General features: G+C 40.9%; 1 protein-coding gene across 1 annotated transcript in view; it reads right to left on the minus strand.

Annotated features, from left to right (window-relative positions):
• LOC143285294 (receptor-type tyrosine-protein phosphatase alpha-like) overlaps nt 1–16548 on the minus strand; it is a 48153-nt gene extending 31605 nt beyond the window's left edge. The window contains exons 1-7 of the mRNA XM_076592557.1: nt 16541–16548; nt 11692–11798; nt 7770–8907; nt 3667–3710; nt 2018–2190; nt 1579–1672; nt 982–1055 (exon numbers count right to left, since the gene is read on the minus strand). Coding sequence (XP_076448672.1) covers nt 982–1055; nt 1579–1672; nt 2018–2190; nt 3667–3710; nt 7770–8907; nt 11692–11798; nt 16541–16548 — 1638 coding nt within the window. The remainder of the gene's footprint in view (nt 1–981; nt 1056–1578; nt 1673–2017; nt 2191–3666; nt 3711–7769; nt 8908–11691; nt 11799–16540) is intronic.
• Nucleotides 16549–26481: the final 9933 nt, after the last annotated feature.

Below are 26481 nucleotides of genomic sequence, written 5' to 3' on the forward strand. Positions count from 1 at the left end.
TCAAATTACAATCACATTCTTACACATTTGACAATGACATAACAGAAGCATCTACAATGTACATACAGCCAACCACAGTTGTTTTCAGGGATAAAATTAACCATATGGTGGATCTGTACTTGTTGGTAACACATATAAATGTGTATACGCATAAAAGTTCAGTTCAGTTTTGATTTCTCAAGGAGGTATCACTGCGTTCAGACAAATCCATTATACGCTACAGCACATCTGCTAGGCAGATGCCTGACCAGCAGCATAACCCAACGCGCTTTTAGTCAGGCCTTGAGTGCATGCATATGTATATATTTGTGTACCTATCAGAGTGCATTTCTTCGACAGAATTTTGCCAGAGGACAACTCTTGTTGCCATGGGTTCTTTTTCAGTGCGCCAAGTGAATGCTGCACGCGAAGAACACACATGCCAGACTTCTGTCCAACCATTCTATTGATCTTATCTTTATGAAAATTCTTCTGTTCTCTCCTTCCCTGTTTATCCCCCAGTCTGACGGGTGCAACAGCCGAGTGGTTAAAGCGTTGGACTTTCAATCTGAGTGTCCCGGGTTCGGATCTTGGTGACGGCGCCTGGTGGGTAAAGGGTGGAGATTTTTCCGATCTCCCAGGTCAACATAACATGTGAGACCTCCTAGTTCCTGAACCCCCTTCGTGTGTATATGCAAGCAGAAGATCAAATACGCATGTTAAAGATCCTGTAATCCATGTCAGCATTCGGTAGGTTATGGAAACAAGAATATACCCAGCAAGCACACCCCCGAAAGCGGAGTATGGCTGCCTACATGGTGGGGTGAAAACAGTCCAACACGTAAAAGCCCACTCGTGTACATGCGAGTGAACGTGGGAATTGCAGCCCACGAACGCAAAAGAAGAAGAATCCCCCAGTCTCATCACACACACACACACACACACACACACACACACACACACAGAGCCATGAACAGAGAAAAACACAACATCAGCACTCACAGAGATGTAGCTGGCATTGATGTAATCTGAGTCCAAGTCTTCTTCTTTCTTCAGCATCACCCGTGACTCATCATCTGTCGATGGACAGAAGGGAAAATATTTAATCCAAAATTCTTCAATTAGCTCACTGGTTTTTCAAGCAGGCTTCCCCCCCCCCCTCCGCCACCCCCCTTCCCCTTTCAAATAAGAAACCAGTATACACATTCAACAGCAAAACAATTGCAATCATTTAAAACAAAAACAGATGTACTATAAAAGCCAAAAACATAAACAAAAAACACAGCCAAAAATAATCTTGACAGAAAAACAAACGTTATTTCACAGTACCTCTGCATCAATTCAATGTGTCTGTAGTTCAGTCTTATCATCAATAAATAGAAAAAGTAAAAAAGTTAAAAAATTTCTCACACACTCAAACACACACGTGCACATGCAGATACAGACAGACACACAAAAAGAGACAGAGAGACAGACACATGCATGATCACAGATAACACACACACACACACACACAACCGCACGCACACACACACACACACATACACACACAAAGAGACAAACCTTCCACGCACTCATAGAAAGAAAAAGAGGCCTTACAAGGAGAGATGTCCTTAAAGCGGTTTTTCTTGACACTCCCATTGTTGACTTCCTCGGCAGCTGAGACGGGTCTGTGCATCCCATGGGGAAGCTCCTGTACAACAATGTCAAAGGTTAACTCACTCAGTAATGCCGGTTAGCTCCCCTAACTACAAAATAGTTCTATTTTGTTTTGTTTTGTTTATGACAGTACAAACTTACCAGCTTATCCAATTTACACTTTACATGTGCTTGAGTAATCACTTTACAACACGCACACCAAATTTTACAATCCGGATATTCAGAAACAAAATTTCAAAGATTATTTTTTTCGGACTTAACCCTCTCTGAGCCTTCACAGCTTGAAAAATAACTTCGTCTGGTGAGTCAAGGGATTACCGAGTTTAACTTGGGATGAAATGGGTTAACAGCTACAAAAACAGAGGACTTAACAACTCACCTTGAACTCTTTGCTGTAGCCACCGACTCTCTTCATGTGACTCAGATGGTTTCTGAAGGCGTCCAGAGGGATGGCTTCCGTCGTCACGGTGAACGGCTCTGCATTGCCATACTCGTTCTCTTCATCGTCTTTTGACTCTGACGGGGTCAAGTCGTTCATCTCCATGTCCACGACTGTCCACAGAATCAACGGCGCTACTGAACAGGTTGTCATTACGAACCAAATTGTCATTGTTATTGAATAAAAGATCCCTCTCTCTCTCATTATTCAACATTGGCCATGGGCCACAATTCAAAACAGGGTGAGGGGAGGGAAGGGAGCAAGGGAAGGACGGGGGTGGGGAGATGATGGGGTCGGGCGGGGAAGGAGGCTGGGGGCATACAAGGTTTTAGGGTTCGTTCCTTCTCTCTCTTTCTCTCCCTCTCTCTCACCCTCTCTCGCTCAGTCTCTCACATACAGATGGAAAATTAATGGGATAATTCAAATTTTATTCTCCACTACCTCTCTGTTCTCAGTATGAGACAATGATTGTTAGACTAAGAGAATAACAGGAACGAGTGAGTGAGCATGAGAGAGTGTGTGTGTCGTGTTGTGTGTGTAGGTGTGCGTTTGGTGTGTGTATTTCTCTGTGTGTGTGTGTGTGTGTGTGTGTGTTTGTGTGTGTGTGTGTGTGTGTGTGTGTGTGTGTGTGTGTGTGTGTGTGTGTTTGTGCGTGCACACGCGAGTGCGTGGGCCAATATGCAAATTCTAGCTTGTGTCTGAAGTCTGTATCATCAAAAATGTTAAAAAATATCCACACACAGGTTATACACAGTTTTTTGAAATGCTCATTTGTTGTGGAAAAAAAAAACCTACTACAAACCAAATAATTCATATATTGTAATATTTCTCCATTACCTTAATTAAGTGCCAAATCATCGAAATAAGAGTATCTCATTTTTAACTGCTTCAAGGAAATTAGATGAAAGTATTGTCTGACACATAGGTGGCCATAGTACAGGGACGATAGGGATTGAACACAAAGTAACATAATATTATTAGGAGGAAGGAGGAAGGTGGCAGAACGGTTAAGACGCTCAGCTGCCAATACAGAGTGTCCAAGAGGGTGTGGGTTCGAATCCCACTCTTGCCATTCCTCCCAAGTTTGTCTGGAAAATCAAACTGAGCGTCTAGTCACTCAAGCACGTTGGGTTATGCTGCTGTCAGGCATCTGCCTAACAGATGTGTTGTAGCGTATATGGATTTGTCCGAATGCAGTGACACCTCCTTGAGAAACCGAAACTGAAACTAGTATACAATGAACTTTTAATTATACATGTTATTCTAAGTTGCAAATAACATTATACTGGTTAACAGATATCTGTTTTAGTCGCACCTGAAATCTGTCCACCATCATTTTTAGTTGTTTTTTTAAATTTATTTAACAGTAAAGTCTGAAACTTTCATCACGAGGGAGAGAAAGAACAGCCAATTTCAATCCATCACCAGTGTATTTCATCATCACTATCATTAACACAGCAAACATTGACTTATAAGAAGTCTAGATCTATTCTACGTCACAGGCTAAGCCACAGGATTAAAAACAAAACAAAACAAAACCAAAAAAGAACAAAACAAAACAAAAAAAGCACATTAATCTTCACACTCACCGCATGCAGTTTGATCACGGTTTGGTTTAGGCACATGTGTCCTTCTGTAATTCACAAAAAATGATAATAATAATAATAAATAAATAAAAATTAAACAATACTTAAAGGAACACCCCAAATAATAACCACCAAATAATTCTGACAGCAGAAATATTCTGAAACAGTGACGCTCATGCCAACACATTAAGGCAATCTCTGAACCACAAGTAAACTACCACAGCAAGGCCAACACAAGCTATAAACAAGAAAGGCTAGGCCTTCAAGACTCACTTGTGATACACTTTAAAAAAAAAAATCCATGTTTTTATGTATTGAGTATAATGCATTTACTGTTATATTTATATTTTTTGTATTCTCTAAACTTGGCACTTTGATCTGATATTCGACCCAACAAAGGATCTGTCATTATTATCATTTTTTGTTCAAACAGGAACTTCTTTTGCTAAGCATGGAAGTTTTATTTATTGCAAACGCTTTGGTGTAGATAGCAGAACAAGGGAAATTACTCTGCTGGGGAACTTAGTTTGCTTTAAACTGATCTTTCTCATCTTAAACATTACATTTTAAAATTATACTCAATACATAAAAAGCTTGGATTTTTAAAAAAAAAAGTGCATCACAAGTGAGTCTTGAAGGCCTTGCCTCTCTTGTTTCAAAATGTAATGTTTAAGATGAGAAAGATCAGTTTAAAGCAAATTAACTCCACTAGCATTACAGAGTAATTTCCCCTTTTTACCATCTGCACCAAAACGTTTGCAAAATAATAAAATTCCATGCTTAGCAAAAGAAGTTCCTGTTTGAACAAAAAATGATAATAATGACTGCTCTAGCTGTTGGGTCAGAATATCAGATCAAAGTGCCAAGTTTAGAGAATACAAAAAATATAAATATAACAGTAAATGCAGTTTGCATATAATTAGGCTTCATTCTTTATTTTTTTGTGCCAATCCCAGAAGCGCAATATTGTTTTAAACAAGATGACTGGAAAGAACTGGATTTTTCCTATTTTTATGCCAAATTTGGTGTCAACTGACAAAGTAGTTGCAGAGAAAATGTCAATGTTAAAGTTTACCACAGACACACACACACACACAGACAACCGAACACCGGGTTAAAACATAGACTCACTTTGTTTACACAAGTGAGTCAAAAACAAGAGAGGCAAGACCTTCAAGACTCACTTGTGATACACTTAACCCGGAGAGCGCGATGAGCCACGATCGTGGCTTTCCCGGTAAAGTGCGATGGGCCACGATCGTGGCTCTGTTTACATAAGGTCCGACATCGTACGGCTATACTCGGCAGCCTTCGTAAAACTGCCTCGTTCTGGTGTTACTGCCTCCCTGCTTGTGTTTGCACAAACTTTGACCGAGTTTATAAGTCCAGTTCTTCATATTTTTTGTAAACAATGAGTGACACTGAAGTTGACAAAGCTCAGGAAATGAGTGACCTTGTCACTAGTGATGATTCGTTTGCTGACAGGGATTCTGGTGAAAACGGCTTTGTTATTTTGACACTTGGGCATGCTGGCTTGCTTGTTGTTCATTCAGTTTTGTGTCTCCAGCCACAAAAACTGGGGGATGGGTGGGGAGGGGTGGTAAAGTGGGTTAGGCATGGGTCTATTGTGATTTCTTGACCAAATCAAGCTAGAAAACTGGAAATTATTTTGATTTAAAGCATTCTTGCTGCTTTTGAAAGCAACATGAGCTAAAAGAAAACATTTATTTCTGTTTTTGCCTGTGATTGCATAAAGTATTGTAGATGTGCGCGTGCATGGCGTCGGTGGGCGTGTCTCAAACAAATAATACAATGCTTATAATTTCATTGTTTCAGTTATATTCATATCATGATTCTGCAGCCAGAACATTTTCTGCACAGTTTAATGCCAATTTTGAGATTTTGACTCTGTAAAAGATGTGAAAATACCTATAAACATTGTGGTTGACGTTTTTGGAAAAAGAAGTGTGCAAAATTTGTTGTTTATATCCTGTGGAATATCTCCAACTACTTACAAGGTACAGCCTTTTTCTTACTTTTATCTGATTCTTCATTCACTCTACTTTTCAAAAATGTATAGGTTTACCTATTTATTCTTACTGATAAGCATACAAATGCCCCAAATCAGAGCACAGGTAGCGGAGGCAAACTACCCCTTTGTTTTAAGCATGATTTCTGTATGTATGTTTTATTATATCCAGCACTTTGAGGGTTAAAAAAAAATCGAAGCTTTTTAAGATGAGAAAGATCAGTTTAAAGCAAATTAGGTCCCCTAGTATTAATTACAGAGTAATTTCCCTTTTTTACTCTCTGCACCAAAACGTTTGCAAAATAAATGAAACTTCCATGCTTAGCAAAAGAAGTTCCTGTTTGAACAAAAAATGATCATTATGACTGCTCTTGTTGTTGGGTCAGAATATCAGATCTAAGTGCCAAGTTTAGAGAATACAAAAAATATAAATATAACAGTAAATGCAGTTTGCATATAATTAGGCTTCATTTATTTTTTTTTTGTGCCCATCCCAGAGGTGCAATATTGTTTTAAACAAGATGACTGGAAAGAACTGAAGTTTTCCTATTTTTATGCCTAATTTGGTGTCAACTGACAAAGTATTTGCAGAGAAAATGTCAATGTTAAAGTTTACCACGGACACACAGACAACCGAACACTGGGTTAAAACATAGATTCACTTTGTTTACACAAGTGAGTCAAAAATGTACCTCTCAATAATTTTTTTTTCCAAAGGGGATGGGGTACTCTCTGGAGAAACATGCAACACACATGGGATCTCTCAGCAGTCAACACAAATGAGTGATAATTGTGTAAATATCTGTTGCACATAACCATAAGATTTTTTTTTTTAAAGGTATACACACTTTAAGCCAATTTGTGTCCTAGACAAAAACAGAATACCTAAGAATACCTACCAATATATATATATATAGGGAGAGAGAGAGAGAGACAGACAGACAGACAGAGAGAGAGAGAATCTATACATATACATACAAATACAGAGAGACAGACAGACAGAGCTGTTTACAGATTCTGTTTTCATTTAAAAAAGGACTTTGCAACATGATACTGTGGCAATCACACAGCTGCTTGCCAGTGATACAGCCTTCATACAAACAAGTTTCCGAACCAATGCAATTTCCAGATTTCCTGTCTTTGTCATGTCCACAGTGTTCTTCTTCTGTCTTCTTCTTCGTTCGTGGGCTGCAACTCCCATGTTCACTCTTATGTACACAAGTGGGCTTGAACATGTATGACCGTTTTCACCCCGCCATGTAGGCAGCCATACTCTGTTTTCAGGGGTGTGCATGCTGGGTATGTTTCCATAACCCACCGATTGCTGACATGGTTTCCTGGATTTTTAACATGCGTATTTGATCTTCTGCTTGCGTATACACAAGAAGGGAGTTCAGGCACAAGCAGGTCTGCACATGTTGACCCGGGAGATTGTAAAAATCTCCACCCTTTACCCACCAGGCGCCGTCACCATGATTCGAACCCGTGACCCTCAGGTGCTATTGCACCCCTCGTCAGACTGTTCAATCCGACTAGTGGCACACAAAACTAGTAGAACAATGCAAAACTTTTTATTTCTCTCTTTCTTTCTGATGCTGAACATGACTGTTTTCAGCTGTGTGAAGACAAAGCCAGACACAAGTTTCAGTTTCTCAAGGAGGCATCACTGTGTTCAGACAAATCCATATATACGCTACACCACATCTGCTAGACAGATGCCTGACCAGCAGCATAACCTAACACGCTTGCCAGGCCTTAAGTGCATGCTTATAATTTAAATATTTGTGTACTTATCAGCGTGGATTTCTTTTTACATAATTTTGCCAGAGGACAACGCTCTCATTGCCATGGGTTCTTTTTCAGGGCGCCAAGTGCATGCTGCACACGAGACCTCGGTTTATCATCTCATCCGAATGACTAGACGCTCAGTTCGATTTTCCAGTCAAACTTGGGGAGAAAGGGCGAGAGGGGGATTCAAACCCACACCTTAACAGACTTTGTATTGACAGCTGAGCATCTTAACCACTGTGCCACCTTTCTCCTAAAGCTAGACAACAGTGTGGTGACTGGTACTCACTTGTACACGATGCCGGCCACCGCAGCCAGTGCCACCACCACCACCATCACCCCCACTGCAGCCCACACTCCCGTCATCCCGCCCCCGCTGTCCCCACCCTGCCCGTTGCTGTTCCGGCTGCTCCCTCCCTCGTGCGTCTGCTGGTTCCCAAAGCCACCCCTTCCTTTCAGGGTAGGCGTCGGCTCCGCGCTGGGCACGCTGCTTTCTGCTGGATTAGTGGTGAGGGTGGGTGTGCCAGCTGTTTCTTCACGGGTGAATGGCTTGGATGTGGCAGTTGTTTCTTCACGAGTGGATGGCTCTGACATAGCAGTTGTTTCTTCAGGAGTACCAGTTGTTTCTTCAGGGGTGAATGGCTTGGATGTAGCAGCTGTTTCTTTATGGGTGGATGGCTCTGATGTAGCAGTTGTTTCTGCAGGGGTTGATAGCTTGGATGTACCAGTTGTTTCTTCAGGGGTACCAGTGGTTTCTTCAGGAGTACCAGTTGTTTCTTCAGGGGTACCAGTTGTTTCTTCACGGGTGAATGGCTTGGATGTAGCAGTTGTTTCTTCACGAGTGGATGGCTCTGACATAGCAGTTGTTTCTTCAGGAGTACCAGTTGTTTCTTCAGGGGTACCAGTTGTTTCTTCAGGGGTGAATGGCTTGGATGTAGCAGCTGTTTCTTTATGGGTGGATGGCTCTGATGTAGCAGTTGTTTCTGCAGGGGTTGATAGCTTGGATGTACCAGTTGTTTCTTCAGGGGTACCAGTGGTTTCTTCAGGGGTACCAGTTGTTTCTTCAGGGGTACCAGTGGTTTCTTCAGGGGTAACAGTGGTTTCAGGGGTACTAGTTGTTTCTTCAGGGGTGGATAGCACGGATGTAGCAGTCATTTCTCCAAGGGTGGACGGCTGAGACGTCACCTTGTCTGTTGTCAGCCTTGGTGGGACCGAAGACGAGGTGAGAGAGTCCTGGGTGGTGAGTGGCTGGTGGGTGGTGTCGCCATCAGTGACTCCCTGACCGGTCGCCGTTGTGTCTGTCACCGACACCAGCGCAGAGGTGGGGAGACCAGTGGCTGCTGTTGTTGAAGACCAGCGTGTTTCCGAGGTCCTTGGGTCCATTCTTGAGGTGGTGGTGGTGGTGGTGGTGGTGGTTGTTGGTATTTCTGCACAACATAACATGATGAATATAGATCTCATCGTTCATTGATGCAAAAAAACATAACATGATGAATATAGGTCTCATCGTTCATTGATGCAAAATCCTCACTGTCGATTCATTTCATTCAGTCATTTACAGCCATGCCATTCCCAAAGATCTCATCATCAACTGATGCAAACTCTTACAATCAGTTCATTTAATTCAGTCAATTACAGCTGCGACACTACCCCCTAAAAAAAATGTTTAAAAGATCTCATCACAAACTGGTGCAAAAATCTCACTATGCATTCATTTTAGTCAGTGATCGAATGAAAACCGAACCGCTGCAGACACTGGGTGGGAAACCCTGGAACGGCGTAGGAGAAGAGCCAGACTGGTCATGCTATACAAGATCGGCAGGGGCATGACCAAAGTCAAGTGCCCACACCTCCACCAGCAACAACAACGGGCCAGAAGAGCTCACATCAAAACATCTGACAGAATCCCCCCGATGGGCGCAATAGCCGAGTGGTTAAAGCGTTGGACTGTCAATCTGAGGGTCCCAGGTTCGAATCATGGTGACGGCGCCTGGTGGGTAAAGGGTGGAGACTTTTTACGATCTCCCAGGTCAACATATGTGCAGACCTGCTAGTGCCTGAACCCCCTTCGTGTGTATATGCAAGCAGAAGATCAAATACGCACGTTAAAGATCCTGTAATCCATGTCAGCGTTCGGTGGGTTATGGAAACAAGAACATACCCAGCATGCACACCCCCGAAAACGGAGTATGGCTGCCTACATGGCGGGGTAAAAACCGTCATACACGTAAAAGCCCACTCGTGTGCATACGAGTGAATGCAGAAGAAGAAGAAGAAGACAGAATCCCCCGTACAGCAGACATCAGGCTGAATGCCTTCTTTCTAAAATCAATCCACGATTGGAACGCCCAGCCCCAGGAGACTGTTGATGCCTCAACTCTTGCCACCTTCGTTAAGAAGGTGGCACTCTGCTGATTCACTGCCACTTGATTTTTTTTTTTTTTTTTCTGAACTGGAACCCACCACCACGAAATGCTGATACTGGTCAACTGGTTGACCATAGGCATCAGCCGGAAGAAGAAAAGTCTCAGAAAAGAACCCTATGACACAGTACTTTTTCTTGTTCACTTCAGATGGCCACCCAACTGGACAGAAATGGTCAGTGAAATCAGTGCACCAGACACACACACCACACTCCCAAACTCAGATCTGCCCCACACCACAGATAAATTTTGCACCAGCCTTTCACAGAGATGTTAACCCCTGTCAAGTGTTTGTAGGAACAATCAGGAAATTTGGTGGAAACATTTTGAATTTGGTGGGAACACTCAAGACACCGAGCCACATCAGCAAACGTACATTGTATCTACAAAGCATTCAAACACATGTGGGGAAACTTCTGTTCCCACCACTGCTTCTTTACAGCTGACACATCTATGGCACTATGTCGCTTCCCTGGTACATGGTCTTTGTTCGTCTTGTTTCTCACATTCGGAATCCATGTCTGACTTTCTTTGTCTCGAGCCACTTGTTCCTTCTTTGCACTCCAGAGCTTAATCCACCGGGCACAGCCACTGTTTGACTGAGACTGGATTTAACCACATTCTCTCTTGCTTGGGCAAATGATTAAGCTGACTGGTCCACTCAATGCTGTTTAAATATATAAACATGCACGTGATCAGCTGAGCATCATCACGTGAGACCAAGGTCAGTAGTGACTGCCCTGGCCTCGTGACTGATAGGTCTAGAGCGTCTGGGTAATGTTACAACAGGAAAGCATGTGACCATGCTATGCAGTCGAAAATGAATTCGTCGGAACAATTTTGATGCTGGTGTAACATCAGAACAAACTGCGAGGGAGCGTAACAAAATACTGTGAAATCTTAACAGTTAGCATCTCTGAGCCTTCTGACAACTGCGCATTAAAACAGATCAGATTCTTTCTTCTTCACTTTTCCCTTCCCCTCCCGCACAGTACATGTGAGATACCCAAACCATCAGCCAGGAAGTCAACAGGGAAGCAGGCAGGAACACAATCACATTGCATGCTGGTGTGTGCGTGTGTGCACAGATACATACACACATATGTGCATATAGCATGGGAGTACATCATGCATACACATATATATTGTATTTACACAGACACACACACACACACAACCACACACACACAGTGAACACATACACACAGTATGTATTTACTCATAAACAAACACAGTATATATCTGCACACACACAATACTTATAGATTCGGTATGTTTTTTGGGGTTTTTACACACATACACCCATACGTATACAAACAGTATATGTTTACACACACACACACAGAGTATGTACCTACACACATACATACATTATGTATTCATACAAACACACACACACACACTAACACAGTATGTAACTACACACATATATACATTATGTATTCATACAAACACACACACTAACACAGTATGTACCTACATACATACATACAGTATGTATAAACACACACACACACACAATGTACCAAAACACATACAAACAGTATGTATCCACACACACACACACACACAAACACAATATGTGCCTACACACATTTACACACATTCACTCATACTCACACACACACACACAGAGTATGTACCTGTACACATACAAACAGTATGTATACACACACACAAAAACAACAACACACACACACACACAGTATGTACCTACACACATACATACAGTATGTATTAACACATATACACTCATACTCACTCACTCACATACACACACACACACACCTTTTCCACGTGGGCACACCCCAGTCCACTGATCGCAGCTCGTCCATCCTGACAGCTGCAGGGAGTATCGCAGCCACTCTCCAGCCCTGTCCAGAACTTTGCACACACTGCCAACCCACAAACACTTCACGTCAGACACACAATGCTGTGTCACCTCTCACCTCCACCTGTACCACCATCCTCCACTTGTCACTACACGTGTATGCCAGAGTGTGTGTGTGTATGGAATGTGAGATCTGAAATCAAAACACTGTTGAACGGCAGATTGTTATGTAATGTCATGTCTATTTTTAGTATGCTATTCTATGCCTGTCCTTTAAATGTGATGTTGTATTGACTATTGCACAAGTATGCAGCCATGACTACCCCCAAATATACTTTTCAGGGACAACACACATTAGAATCAGGGATAGGGTGTTATCTTCAGGAACATGTCAGCAAACATACAACAGTCATTTGACAGCCAGAAGCAGTCCGCATTCAAAAAGTCGGTGCTAACCCACATGCCCACTGGTCTTGCTGAAATTACTTCGACTGTGACGGAAATCGAGCAGACTTTCACAAAATGGCTTCCATGCTGTTCAGACAGAAATAGTTTTGGTAATCTATTTGGCAGCATTTCCATAAGTCTTAAGGAAGTGTCTTCAGCAATGGTTGGAAAGCCATCCAAAGGTACATACCCTGTCTCACACCGAATAAAGTACAAGATCAGCACTCTATGTTATAAATGTATTCACAACTCTGCCCCTTCCTATCTCTGTGGATGCCTTCACCTCTACACTCCATCTCGCTCTCTACAATCGGCTTCGGATCCACTCTGTTTACGCATACCCAGATTCATACACTCGACTGTTGGCCCCGTTCTTTCTCTGTCTCTGGACCTTGTAATTGAAATGAACTTCCTCTTTCACTTAGTCAGGTCTCCACACTCAGCTCTTTCAAGTCTGGCCTTAAAACCCACCTCTTCCCAAAATAGCCTCCCTTCCCTGCCTCTTCCTAGTCTCCAGTTTTTCCAGTTTTAAAAGTTATGCGTGCATTTGAATGACAGGTATGAAAGCGCTTTGATTTGTCTCTGTGCAAGTTTCAGCGCTATATAAATATAATAATTATAATTATTATTATTACACTTGTACCCACTAGGTCATCTCCCCCACCCCACCCATGCCTTAAATCATCAATACTTTCCCTGTTCCTCTCTCCTAAATTAGCATTAAAAAAAAAGATGAAGAATAATATAAATGATATAAAATAAACTAACTAGTCAACCAGTAGAATCACAACAAAGAGCCAACTGGGCTTCAAATTAAACTCTGAACTATTTCAAACACATGTTGATTATCATACAAGACATTTCTAATGGAAGCAGATGGAACTGCAGATTTTGTAAATGATAGGTAAATATGGTTTTAACTGTTCACATTTATGGATGATATGCACGGGAGTAATTTCATTGCCACAAATTCAAGTCACATTAGAAGTAGATTTTGTTTTTATGGCATCCAGTCGTGTGTGTGCACTTGTGTGCAAGTCCCAAAACTAGTCTGCAATGGGTCATTATTCTGAAATGTAAATTAACTCTAACTCAACAACATATCAACAACATACCCACTATAAATTTCAAAACCAGAACACAAACCCAAACGAAAGAGAAGACACAGAACGGGACAGCATAGCAAACTGGAGCTTTACTGAGCTCAGACTCAGTATACTGGACTTTCTTTGCGGCAGATGACAGACAGACAGACAGACAAATAAACAAATCCTCTTCCTGACCTAAACCAGACGACTCATAAAATTTCATCATCTTCTTTTTCGTTCATGGGCTGCAGCTCCCACGTTCACTCATACGTACACAAGTGGGATTTACGTGTACGACCACTTTTAACCCGCTATGTAGGCAGCCATACTCGTTTTTGGGATTGCGCATGTTGGGTATGTTCTTGTTTCCATAACCCGCCAAACACTGACATGGATTACTGGATCTTTAACATGCGTATCTGATCTTCTGCCTGCGTATACTCACAAAGGGGGTTCAGGGACACAAGCAGGTCCGCACATAAATTGACCTGGGAGATTGGAAAAATCTCCACCCTTTACCCACCAGGCGCCTTTACCAGGATTCGAACCCAGGACCCTCAGATTGAAAGTCCAACGCTTTAACCACTCGGCTACTGCGCCCGTCAGACAACTAAACAAATCCTCTTCCTGACCCAAACCAACCAGACGACTTGTAAAACGTGTCCACATTACACTGGCAGGACTAACACACAGAGAGACAGGCGTAAAGGTGATCAGTAACACTCACCATGAACCTTGACTTCACAAACCTTCACAGGTTTGGGGCACTTAATCTGCAGCTTGGTCCCTGTAACGTCCCTGCACTTCATTCTCAGCACACCATCGGGCCTCTGGATCCAGCTATTATTACATTCCGGTATCCAACAGTTCTGCACCATCTTCTGGGACGAATTGTCTGTGCAAAATAGAACATACATTGCTTTTTTTTGCTTTTTTTATTTTTTATTTTTAAGTAGCATACATTCAGCACAGATGTTTAGGCACAATTCTCATCTTGAGGGAAAAGTGAAAACAGAGAGGCAAGGCCTTCAAGACTCACTTGTGATACACTTAAAAAAAAAAAAATTCTTAATAAATTTAATCATTAAAATGTGTTCTGTGTTTGTTATTGTAAAGCATCGGGTTAAGAAAAAAAAAGGCCTGAGTGGAGATTTGAACCGGGGCATGTTCAGGTGGGATGAAATTGTCTTAGTCACTGCACTATTGCCGATCCATGAATGATGTTCAAAAATTAACATTTAAGCATGCTTTTTTAAGGGCAATAAATTGATTGCGGTATTCAAAGTGATAACGCTGTTTAAATCATATCATTTTGGTGTATCTCGGACATTTAAGAGTTCTTTAAAGTCTGCGGTAAAGGAGACGTTACTAATGCCGCAATCACACTGCAACATTTAGCCCTTTTCTCTGGCTCTAGATAGATGTACAAGTTTAGTTACACTCGCCGGGAAAGTATGACACGGTCAATTTCTCTTTTATGTTTATTTTTAGTTAACTGAGGATCCACTTTAAAGATTCATATGCAGTAAACATGTCGTTGATGCAGTCTGTGTCAATGTAAGTGTTCTGTCCAGAATTTGTATTTCTTTCCATTTAATTGTGAACAATAAAAATAAGGTCACGCTGTCTTCTTACTAAGCATCGCCAATGCTACTGCAACTGGGATGCGGTAATGTGGAGTTTTTTAATTATACGGCAAACACAGCTTAATTCGGGAGACTTACAAACTATTATTGGCATGACTGTGAAGATTTTTTCCTCCCCTATTTTTAAGCCAAATCTGGTATTGACAGACAAAGTATTTCCAGAGAAAATGGCTATGTTAAAGTTTACCAAGGACACACAGACATACATACAGACACACACACACACACACACACACACAGACACCTGAACATCGGGTTATAACATAGACTCACTTTGTTTGCACAAGTGAGTCAAAAAGGTTATTGTAAAAGGGGAGAAGACTTGATGTGGTAGAAAGCCCGTCTGATATCAAAACTGGTGAAACTTGATGGACAAAAATCTTTATTCCCGTGTGATTTCAAAGATACATGGGAAGTTCCGGTGAAGTGCAGCTGCGTCCTTAGTTTTGTCATCACTTCTGATCACCCTCTTCTACTGCGGTCATGGCTTGCAACTACTATGTTCACTTGCGTAGATCTGTGAGTGGGCTTTAACCCCTAGGCTGCCTGCATGACGAGATAACTCGTCATGGCAAGCATGTATGCTTCGCTGCCTGCATGACGAGATAACTCGTCATCGAAATATTCTGACTTTTCCCTGGTTTGCATTCACTTCCTTGGCAAAAATAGTGGTAGCTTTAGCCTGGGGAATCTCTCTAGATTCTATTCATAGCTAGAAACCCCATCTACGTCATGAAGCAGTCCTTTATTTGAACGTTTTGGTTGGGTCACTGTCCAAGTGTTTGCCTGACTTCTCTCCTCACTCGCTCAACAAAATGTCGGACTGACGCCGTGCTCAAGACATGCGATCGTGACGAACTAAATCAACCATGATTTGCTTCTTTAGCTGATGCTCAGAAAGAATTGAAGCGTAAATTCGAAGGAGAAGATAGAGATGAACATTTATAGGACGATCTGATAGAAAATAAAGGGAGTAATCAAGAGAGTGGCCAAGATGCGACTGTCAGTGAGTGATGCCAGCTGTACAGATGTTTGCAGACGACAGATGACCGAATTAGCAGCAGAGCGATATTCTTGGCACGCAGCCAACGTGGTCTGATGAGAACTGAATCAAGTGACCGTGTGAGAGGGGTGAGGAGGAGGGGGGCGTGGGGGGGGAGACTGAGGGGGCGTGGCCTCACATCCATCTTATCACTTGGAGAAGTCACAATGTATTGTGTATCTATCTCTAAAAAAATATATATATATATTGTGGTTGTTCTAGTATGATTTTGTGTTTGCAGATATCCATTTGTCCAGAAAATATGATGTTTTTGTGCAAATTACCTGACTAATGTTTGTAATGAACAAGTTGAAAATGTGACAAAAAACAAAACACTGATTTGAAAACAACAGCATGTCACTAAAAATATATAAAATGGGAAAACAGCGTGTGTTTTGTATTCTTTATTCATTTACCTTTCAGAAAATATATACTTTTATGGGTCTTTCTCCAATAACAAAGAGCACAGAATTTTTTGAAAATTTATACCCGTTTTTTGTGTAAAAACCCTGGCAAATAGATTTCACTTAAATCTTATTTTCTGGCAGCGAAAGGGTTAACATGAATGACCGTTTTTTCTTACCTCAACATGTACGAGATGTTTTAAATTTTAAAGTATCCGAACCTTTGCTCATAAAAACTACTCGTATCCAGATACAACAAGCTTACACTAATCTCCTTCAAAGTAGTCCCCTTGGGCTGCCACACACTTCTCCCAACGGTTCTGCCACTGCTGGAAGCAGCGCTGGAACGCCTCTTTTAGGATGGGGTGCAGCTGGTCCATCGCATTCTGCATGATGTCTTCTCTGGACTGAAATCTGGTACCTTTCAGGGGCATTTTCAGCTGTGGGAACAGCCAGAAGTCACACGGAGTCATGTCTGGAGAGCAGGGAGCCTGATGAAGCACAGGTGTGTTTTGTTGGGCCAGGAAACTCCGTATCAAATGTGAAGACTGGGCGGATGTGTTATCGTGATGGAGCTGCCAACTGCCAGGTCCCGCCGTTTGCATTGCACAGCATCATGAATGCGACGCAGAACTTCTTGGTAATACTCCTTGGTGATGGTTGTGCCATGTGGTGTGTACTCGTGATGAACCACGCCACTGGAGTCGAAGAAGACGGTCAGCATGACTTTGACATTGCTGCAGACCTGCCTTGCTTTTTTTGGCCTCGGGGATGTTGGATGCTTCCACTGTAATGACTGCAACTTGGTTTCTGGGTCGTACCAATAAACCTAGGACTCATCGCCAGTGATCACTGTGTTGAGGAAGCTGGGATCCAGCATTTCCTGTGCGATCTCCAAATGGAGTTGCTTCTGCTCAATCATTAGCAGCTTTGGTACAAAATTTGCTGAGATTCTCCTCAAGCCCAAATCCTCCTGCATAATGGAATGAATGGATCCAATGCTGACGCCTACCTCATCTAGAAGTTCTCTGATCATGATTCGACGATCCTGCATCACCAGGGTCCTCAACTGGTCAATGACGATCTCATTTCGGGATGTTGAGGGCCTACCAGAAAGAGCTTCACTCTCCTGAGGTGCGGCCATCTTTAACGTGGTTGTACCACTCCTTTATCTGTGTGATGCCCATTGCTTCGTCCCCGAAGGCCTGTTGAATGTTGTGGATCGTTTCCACTTGGGAATCACCAAGCTTGACACAAAATTTGATGCAGTAGCGTTGTTCAAGTTTTTCAGTCATTTTGTCAAAAACAAAAATCCAATGGCGCTCACTTACACCTCCTCACTCATCGGCGGTCTGCCGTTGACTGACAGCTTCTGCAGGCGGGAAAAAATTTATGCATGCGCATAAGGGTCACCTTCATAAGTGCACCAAACCACACCTCCCTAGCTTCATTTGTTTACGCACGAAAAAATAAGGTTGGATACTTTTTGAACACACCTCGTATGCAGCCATAGTCCATTTTCAGGGGTGCACAAGCTGGGTTTCTTTTTGTTTCAAAAACCCACTGAGATTTTGAGATCTTTAACATGCATATTTGATCTTCTGCGTGTATATACACATGAAGGGTGTTCAGGCACTAACAAATTAGCACATCTGTTGACCAGGTAGAGAAGACAAATTTCCACCCTTGACCTTCCCTGTGCTGTGACCAGGATTTGAACCCAAGTCCTACTACACTTTAATCACTTGGCTACTGCACCCATGACTTCTGACCCTGAAATATTTTGTCAGTTTGTGTGCAGGTTATGATATGCTTTTCCTAGGCTTTCTCCTCCATTTTCAGTCTGTTTATTCCCAGCTGAATGTACTGACACTGACCATGTTTTTATGGGGTTTTTTTGGGTTTTTTTAGACAGCCATGAACAAATCTCTCTGGATTATGAGGCAACCCTCAACAAAAATCAAGAATAAAGCATTGCCTTACAGTCCAGAAATTAAGGAACTTTAAATGTTAATGGCTTTATCTGGAAGATAAATAAGTCAAGGGACCACAAAAATATTTTTTAAAGCTTCCAAAGAGAACTCTTCTCCACACAGGAAGGGTTGTTTTGACCGCAATCACAGCAAGCCTTTTTTTTAGGGGGGGGGGAGGGTCTTCTTCTGTTTTTTGGGGGAGGGTGTGGTGGGTTTTCACATTATCATTGACTTTTTACTCACTGGTTTAAGACAGATGAAAAGTTACAGCTGATCTACGGGTGATAATTCAATAAATAAATATACAAACATAATTCAAAAACTGAGAAATTGAAGAAGGAAGGGAGAGAAAAAAACCAAAAAACACAACAGTAACCAACCTTTCGGATACAGGTCTACCAAAAAGTTGGAGCGGTCTTTGTTCAGCAGTATTTCTGCACTTCCTGTCAGCTGCTCACACGTTTTAATCTTCTCATCTTGAAGCGTCTTGGTATTGTTGTATGAAATATTCCCTGTAGAAAAAACAACAAAAACCCCTCAAAATAATGAAGCTATATATATCAATAACAACAAACAGAGTGAGTTGGAGAAATGGAAAGTGGGTTGATAGATTCATCACAATCCCAATTATCAACATCAATGCCCTGGTGGCAGCCTGACAGTGGAGAAGTCATGTGGACTGCTGTATTTCTCTGACTACAAGGTGCTTCAGTGTCAAGGTGCTTCCTCCAAATCTGAAAAGAGTTCCCACTTCAACAACACATAATGCACTTCTCTGAATATTTAATGAGATCATATCAAATAAGCTTGACCAAAAAAATAAAAGGAAAAAAAATCATCTATGAACAGTTAAGTTAAAATATATCAAAGAGCAATCTCTCTCCCTCTTTCCTTCTCAAATACAGATCTAAATTCATGTACTGCACAAAACTTTATTTCCATTTCAATTCAAGTAGCACTCTGAGTCAGGGACGACCTGAAAAGTACAGGTATTGATGTGCAGTCCTGGGAAAACCTTTGCAGACTCATGTGGACCCTGGAAATCTGCCTTTCAGAGAAGGGTGAAACAAACAGAGAAAAGTCGCACTGACTCGCTAAGGAGAAAAAGACCCACTGGCATGTCAAATTCTGTAAATCAAGCAGCTTCTTCCTGTAACTGTCCCGCATGCAGTAGAGATTTCCACTCCAGCATCGGTCTACACAGCCACAGCAGGAAGTGCAACGCCCATCAGTGATTACATTTCTGGTGCAGCCATCATCTCTCGAGACGGAAGGAGGCCAACGATTTGAATGTGCAGCAGCATCTTCCAGAAGGGAGACGTTCAAACTGAGTTCCATCACACACAATCATCCTTCCCTTACAACGTGGATCCTCTACAATGCACACAGACTCCTCTGACTTTCACGCACACTTTTTCTTCCTACATTCACCAGTTTGACAAGAACATTCTTGCATTTCACATTCGATTCACCGTAGCATTGCTCAAAATGGAAAGATGTAAAAAGAATTTTCTACTTATGGCACCAGCAAACAGAAACATAAAAGTCAAAACAGATTCCAAGAAGCCAGACTAAAAAAACAACCGGAGTATGTAAGTATTTACATAAAATGATCCTAGCTTCCATCAACAGTACAGCCTGGTTTGAAAGTGAGTTATCGTTCATGAGCTGTTTTTATTCTGATTCAAGGGAAAGTTTTATTCATTTTCACTGCCTCAAACATCATACTTGTATTTCTCTTTTTTTGTCACAACAGATTCCTCTGTGTGAAATTTGGGCTGCTCTCCGCAGGGAGAGTGCGCCACTACACTGACAGCACCACCCATTTTTTTGTATTTTTTCCTGCATGCAGTTTTATTTGTTTTTTGTATTAAAGTGGATTTTTTCAACAGAATTTTGCCAGGGACAACCCTTTTTTTTTGCTGTGGGTTCTTTTACATGTGCTAAGTGCATGCTGCACATGGGACCTTGGTTTATCATCTCATCCGAATGACTAGCGTGCAGACCACTACTCAAGGTCTAGTGGAGGGGAAGAAAATACTGGCGATTGAGCCATGATTCCAACCAACGCACTCAGATTCTCTCGCTTCCTTGGCGGACACGTTACCTCTAAGCCATCACTTCACATATCGAGGTTAAGTTCGATACAATAATTTCTGATTCAGGGCAGTGACAGATTTTAATGATACACTTTGACTAAGTTGAGAAAAAAAAAAGTATTGCAATATAGCCTGTAAAACATGGTCAAAAGCTTTGAACCTGAGCAGAACTATGCATGGGGGCATCAAGCCATGGTACTGGAAAAGGAGCAGGCAGAAAATGAAACAAACATACTTTTTTTTTTCAACCCTCTAATCCTAATACTCAACGGAATACGGTTTTGATGCACACACATGGGCACTGAGAAGCTCAACAACTGAAAGTTTTACATCAGAGAAGGTAAGAATTACATCTGAAAGCAACTTCCCAAAAAGAGCTAAAAACATATCTTATTTAACACCCATTGGCACGTTTGAGTCAAACTGTTTCCAAAAGTCTGAAATTAATTCGGGTGATGTAGACACAGAGAAAACCGTAAGTCCATGCCCCTTGAGATGAGTAAAGCACAGGTGGATATTAATCATACTGACATTTAAAAAACAACATGAAAATCCAAGTATCATGGCAATGGAAGTTGGATTACACTTTCAGAATAGATATCTGATCGTTTACAGATTCACAAGTTCACTCCTAGACAAAAGCCAAACAGGTTCAGCTTCGCCAAAACTGAAAAATCATACTATATTGGTAAAAATCATTCAATGTTCACAGCTGAACTTACTGCTGCTCTTATGGCTCTAAAATTATATTCTTGGTCTTCCAGTTTGCCTTCTTCAAGTCTTATCAATTTTTGCACTGATTCAAAATCCATCCCTATGCTCTAGTCATCAAATTGTAAGAACAAGTCCAAAATTATAATAGAAATCAGTCACATAGCATATCTTTTCAGTTTGACAGGAACACATTACTTTTCTCTGGGTTCCTTCACACCTTGGTCTACTCTATAAAGAATGGGCTGACAGGGCTGCAAGAAAAGGTGCAAAACAGGAACAGGGAACCACAGAACTCTATGTGCCTTTGTCTGTGCAAGAGGGTTACCTATTACTAGAAGCAGCATTGTGGTGCAAACTCAGAGAAATATACCAGCAAAATGACAAAGTTTTAAATCATAGTATAATTAATATTCAACAACTGGAAGCCATCAATCAATCAAATACGCACAGTAATTTAATCAGATTAAGGCAGATTCATGCATTATCAAACAGGATAAAGTTGAACGCTTATATAGCTTAATTCAGCACAGATGTCAAATGCATATGTGGAGAACTTATTTCTTTCAAACACGTAATATTTGAATGTCAAGAGTCTAAAATAGTTTTTACCTAACTTCTTGGAAAGTTCTTGTGAATGTGTTTTTGACAATTTCATTTGTTACTGCAGAAGGTTTGCTGCACAGTCCAATACAGGACATTTGTTATAGATGTTTGATGTTGGTGTTTCTTTCAAGTTTGCTTATGTCTCTCTTTTTCTTCTTCTCCAAAATTCTGTCTCTCTCTATTCTCTATCCCCCCTCCATACACACACACATCCTTCTTCCCCCCCCCCCCCCCCCTCCCCATCTGGTATCACTTGAAGTGGAAAGAAATTAAACTGAAATACACATGTATGCACACACACACACACACACATACACACACCAAAAAGCATTCAAGTTAACACCTGGCTTATATACTTTTTTTGGGGGGGGATGCATTTCAACCCCTACGCTATGTTTTTTCAATCGTCATGACACAAAAATATAAACATACTTTGTCTGCAGAAGGCGCCACTCCAGCCTCTATTACAGCTGGTACACTTCATCTTTGGATGATAGTCTTCAGGCTGTGTTCTCTTCAAACCAGCTGGTTCGCCGCATTTCCTGTATGCAAGCATCACTGCACAAACAGCAGCAAAAAAAAAAACAACAAAACAAGATGGTCAAACCCTTTCATGTCCACCACACTTTCAGACAAAGACTCTGTTAAACAAACAACATGTTCAGAACTGCATTTGTAGACAATGATTCCCACATTCACTCAGACCCACCAAGGGGCTTTTTACACTTCTGACCGTTCTCCCCCATTAGCCATGTGGGCAGATGATGACCTCAGTTTCCACACCCCCACACCCTCCACTTCCATATTAGGGGGTGGTGAGTTCCTGTTTAGGTCTTCTGTGTCAGCAGTCTCATGGGGTAGTGTCGTTGGAGGGACGTGGTAGACAAGCAAAAAGGAATGGAGGAAGGGCAGGGAAGGAAGGGGTTCAGAGGGGAATGGGAAGAAGAACAACGTCAGTGCTAGGCAAGAAGGCATGAAGAGGGAACAGGGGGAAGGAGTGGTGGTGTTCAGTGCAACAACTGCTAATATTTTCCTTCCAATTTTTTTTTTTTTTTTTTTTTTTTTTTTTTTTTTAAACCTTGCAGTCTGTACTTAGGATAACAGTTCTTGTTTTTTTTTTGTTTTTTGTTTTTTTTTTCGTGTGTGTGTCTTCAAAAGTTAATGTTTGACAGATGGTTGTTTCGATATGAGCAAATAAGCAAGGTGCAGTTCTGAAGTGGAAAAAAAACAAACTCAGCCATGAAAGCAGCATTATAAAGAGAGAGAGATACACACACACACACACACACACACACACATATATATATATATATATATATAAACCACATTAACTCAATGTATGACAAATATAATATAGATATACTATACTCAGGCACACACATCATATAAATGCACACACAAGCGCACACAGACACATCCCATACTCTAATCATGCATGAGTGAAGTGTGGACCGTGTGAACTGATTGCAACTGATCCCTTGCATGTATATACATGCACATGCACCCACACACACAATACACCCACACAAGACACACACACACACACAATACACACACACACACCCAACACACACACAAACATACACACACACACACAGAGTCATTAACTCTCTCTCTCTCTCACAGTCACACACACACACACACACACATGCAGAACCGTTTTTACACTTACATATGTTAGTGCTGCACACGCTGACCGGGCCTTTTGTTGCGAAACCAAACTTACAGCCTGCACTGCATTGTCGTCCATCCTCACTGAGCCCACCCTTGCAGTGTGATTGTCCTGAGTGACAGCAAAATTCCTCACAATAACTGGACATCACCTTTGCCAGTGACACAAAACAGAATGAAGAAAATCAAACTCAAACAATTTGTACACCAAGAAAAGGCAACCAGGAGCCAGCGAGACTGATGTAATATAACAAAGTACAGAGACAAAAAAAAAAACCCAAAAACAAACAACGAAAAACATCAAACAATTTTCAAAGCAAATAAAACCGACGGCCATAAAGAACATATAAAGAACACCCTTATCATAATGCAGGTTATCAGCAACATATATATGTGGGAAACAATGTAAACGATTAAAAAGGAAAAGAAAGAGACAGTAAGAGATTTTTTTTTTTTTTTAATTAAAAAAAGATGAAAAATTTAAATAAAATCTTACCAAACAACTCAGAAAATCAAAACCAAATCAATATTTAAAAAAAAAAGAAGAAGAATATAAATAAAACCTTACCAAACAACACATAACTCAGAAAATCAAAATAAAAAAAATACTTAAAAAGAAAAGAAAAAAATATAAATAAAACCTTAACAAACAACACATAACTCAGAAAATCAAAATTAAAAAAATACTTAAAAAGAAAAGAAAAAAAATATAAATAAAACCTTAACAAACAACACATAACTCAGAAAATCAAAATAAAAAAAATACTTAAAAAGAAAAGAAAAAAAATATAAATAAAACCTTAACAAACAACACATAACTCAGAAAATCAAAACCAAAACAATCCTTAAAAAAAAAAGAATATAAATTAATGTTACACAACAACATGTAACTGAGAAAATCAAAACCAAAACAATATTTGGAAGAAGAAAAAAAAAAACCCACACACACACACACAAAATACCATACCAAAAAAAAAGAACATAAATAAAACCTTACCAAGCAACACACAACTCAGAAAACCAAAACAATTATCACCAAGAAATGTGCACACAACAGGTAAAACAATCAGACATGCTCTCCCAGGGGAGAACAGCCCCGAATTTCACACAGACAAATCTGTTGTGACTGAAGAGTAATACAATACAATAAATCCAGCAATAAATGCTTGGGGAGGGGCTGGGGGAGAGCGACTGCAAAAAGAAACATTTCAATTCAGCAGGTAAAAACAATCAGATAAATCCTGAATTGCTTTGGAGTGGGGGTTGCAAAAAAGAAACATTTCAATTCAGCAGGTAAAAACAATCAGATAAATCCTGAATTGCTTTGGAGTGGGGGTTGCAAAAAAGAAACATTTCAATTCAGCAGGTAAAAACAATCAGATAAATCCTGAATTGCTTTGGAGTGGGGGTTGCAAAAAAGAAATATTTCAATTCAGCAGGTAAAACAATCAGATAAATCCTGACTTGCTTTGGAGTGGGGATGCAAAAAGAAATATTTCAATTCAGCAGGTAAAAACAATCAGATAAATCCTGAATTGCTTTGGGGTGGGGATGCAAAAAGCAATGTTTCAATTCAGCAGGTAAAAACTATCAGATAGATCCTGAATTGCTTTGGGGTGGGGATGCAAAAAGCAATGTTTCAATTCAGCAGGTAAAAACAATAGATAGATCCTGAATTGCTTTGGAGTGGGGATGCAAAAAAGAAATATTTCAATTCAGCAGGTAAAAACAATCAGACAGATCCTGAATTGCTTTGGAGGGGGGTTGCAAAAAAGAAATATTTCAATTCAGCAGGTAAAAACAATCAGACAGATCCTGAATTGCTTTGGAGGGGGGTTGCAAAAAAGAATCATTTCAATTCAGCAGGTAAAAACAATCAGATAAATCCTGAATTGCTTTGGAGTGGGGGTTGCAAAAAAGAAACATTTCAATTCAGCAGGTAAAAACAATCAGATAAATCCTGAATTGCTTTGGAGTGGGGGTTGCAAAAAAGAAACATTTCAATTCAGCAGGTAAAAACAATCAGATAAATCCTGAATTGCTTTGGAGTGGGGGTTGCAAAAAAGAAACATTTCAATTCAGCAGGTAAAAACAATCAGATAAATCCTGAATTGCTTTGGAGTGGGGGATGCAAAAAGCAATGTTTCAATTCAGCAGGTAAAAACAATCAGATAGATCCTGAATTGCTTTGGAGTGGGGATGCAAAAAAGAAATATTTCAATTCAGCAGGTAAAAACAATCAAGACAGATCCTAAATTGCTTTGGAGGGGGGTTGCAAAAAAGAATCATTTCAATTCAGCAGGTAAAAGTTGCAAAAAAGAAATGTTGCAATTCAGCAGGTAAAAACAATCAGATAGACCCAGAAATGCTTTGGAAGGGGGTTTGCAAAAAAAAGAGACACTGAAAATTTTACCTTTGGCAGCACAGGCACACTGAAGCACGGCCCACAACCCCAGACAGACCAGCCACACAGCAGCAGAGCCCATGGCGCCCACGTCTCTCCGCTGGGCCATCCCTGCCTGAACTGACGGCCAGTCCCATCCTCTCTGCTAGCAACACACAGACAGCACCACTGTCGCATCACTTCCTTCTTATGGCCTGCCCATTCTGTCAAAAGAGAGAAATCTCCTCCTTATTTGTTCATGGGCTGCAACTTCCACGTTCACTCCTATGTACACGAGAGGGCTTATAGGTGTACGACTGTTTTTACCCCGACATGCAGGCAGCCGTACTCTGTTTTGGGGGTAAAAGAGAGAAATAAAACTGGATTCACAAATGACTCACACTGACTCTTTTACATTACAAAAAAAAAAAAAAATCTATTTTATCATGTTTGCTTCATTCTCATTTCAATATTTCTGTGAACAGGCAAAATACTTGAAAATTATGTACACATGGTGTTCATATATGTGAACGCATGCATGATTATACATAATTCATACATGCATGCGTTTGTGCTGTTTAGATCAGGAACTTTCAGGTCCATAATGGTGATTTACCTCAGTCATTTCAACTGTAAAATTTCAGAATGTTTTAAAAACTAAAAGTAAAACATATATA

The sequence above is a fragment of the Babylonia areolata genome, chromosome 8 (assembly GCF_041734735.1).
Source record: "Babylonia areolata isolate BAREFJ2019XMU chromosome 8, ASM4173473v1, whole genome shotgun sequence".
Taxonomy (NCBI): Eukaryota; Metazoa; Mollusca; class Gastropoda; order Neogastropoda; family Buccinidae; genus Babylonia; species Babylonia areolata.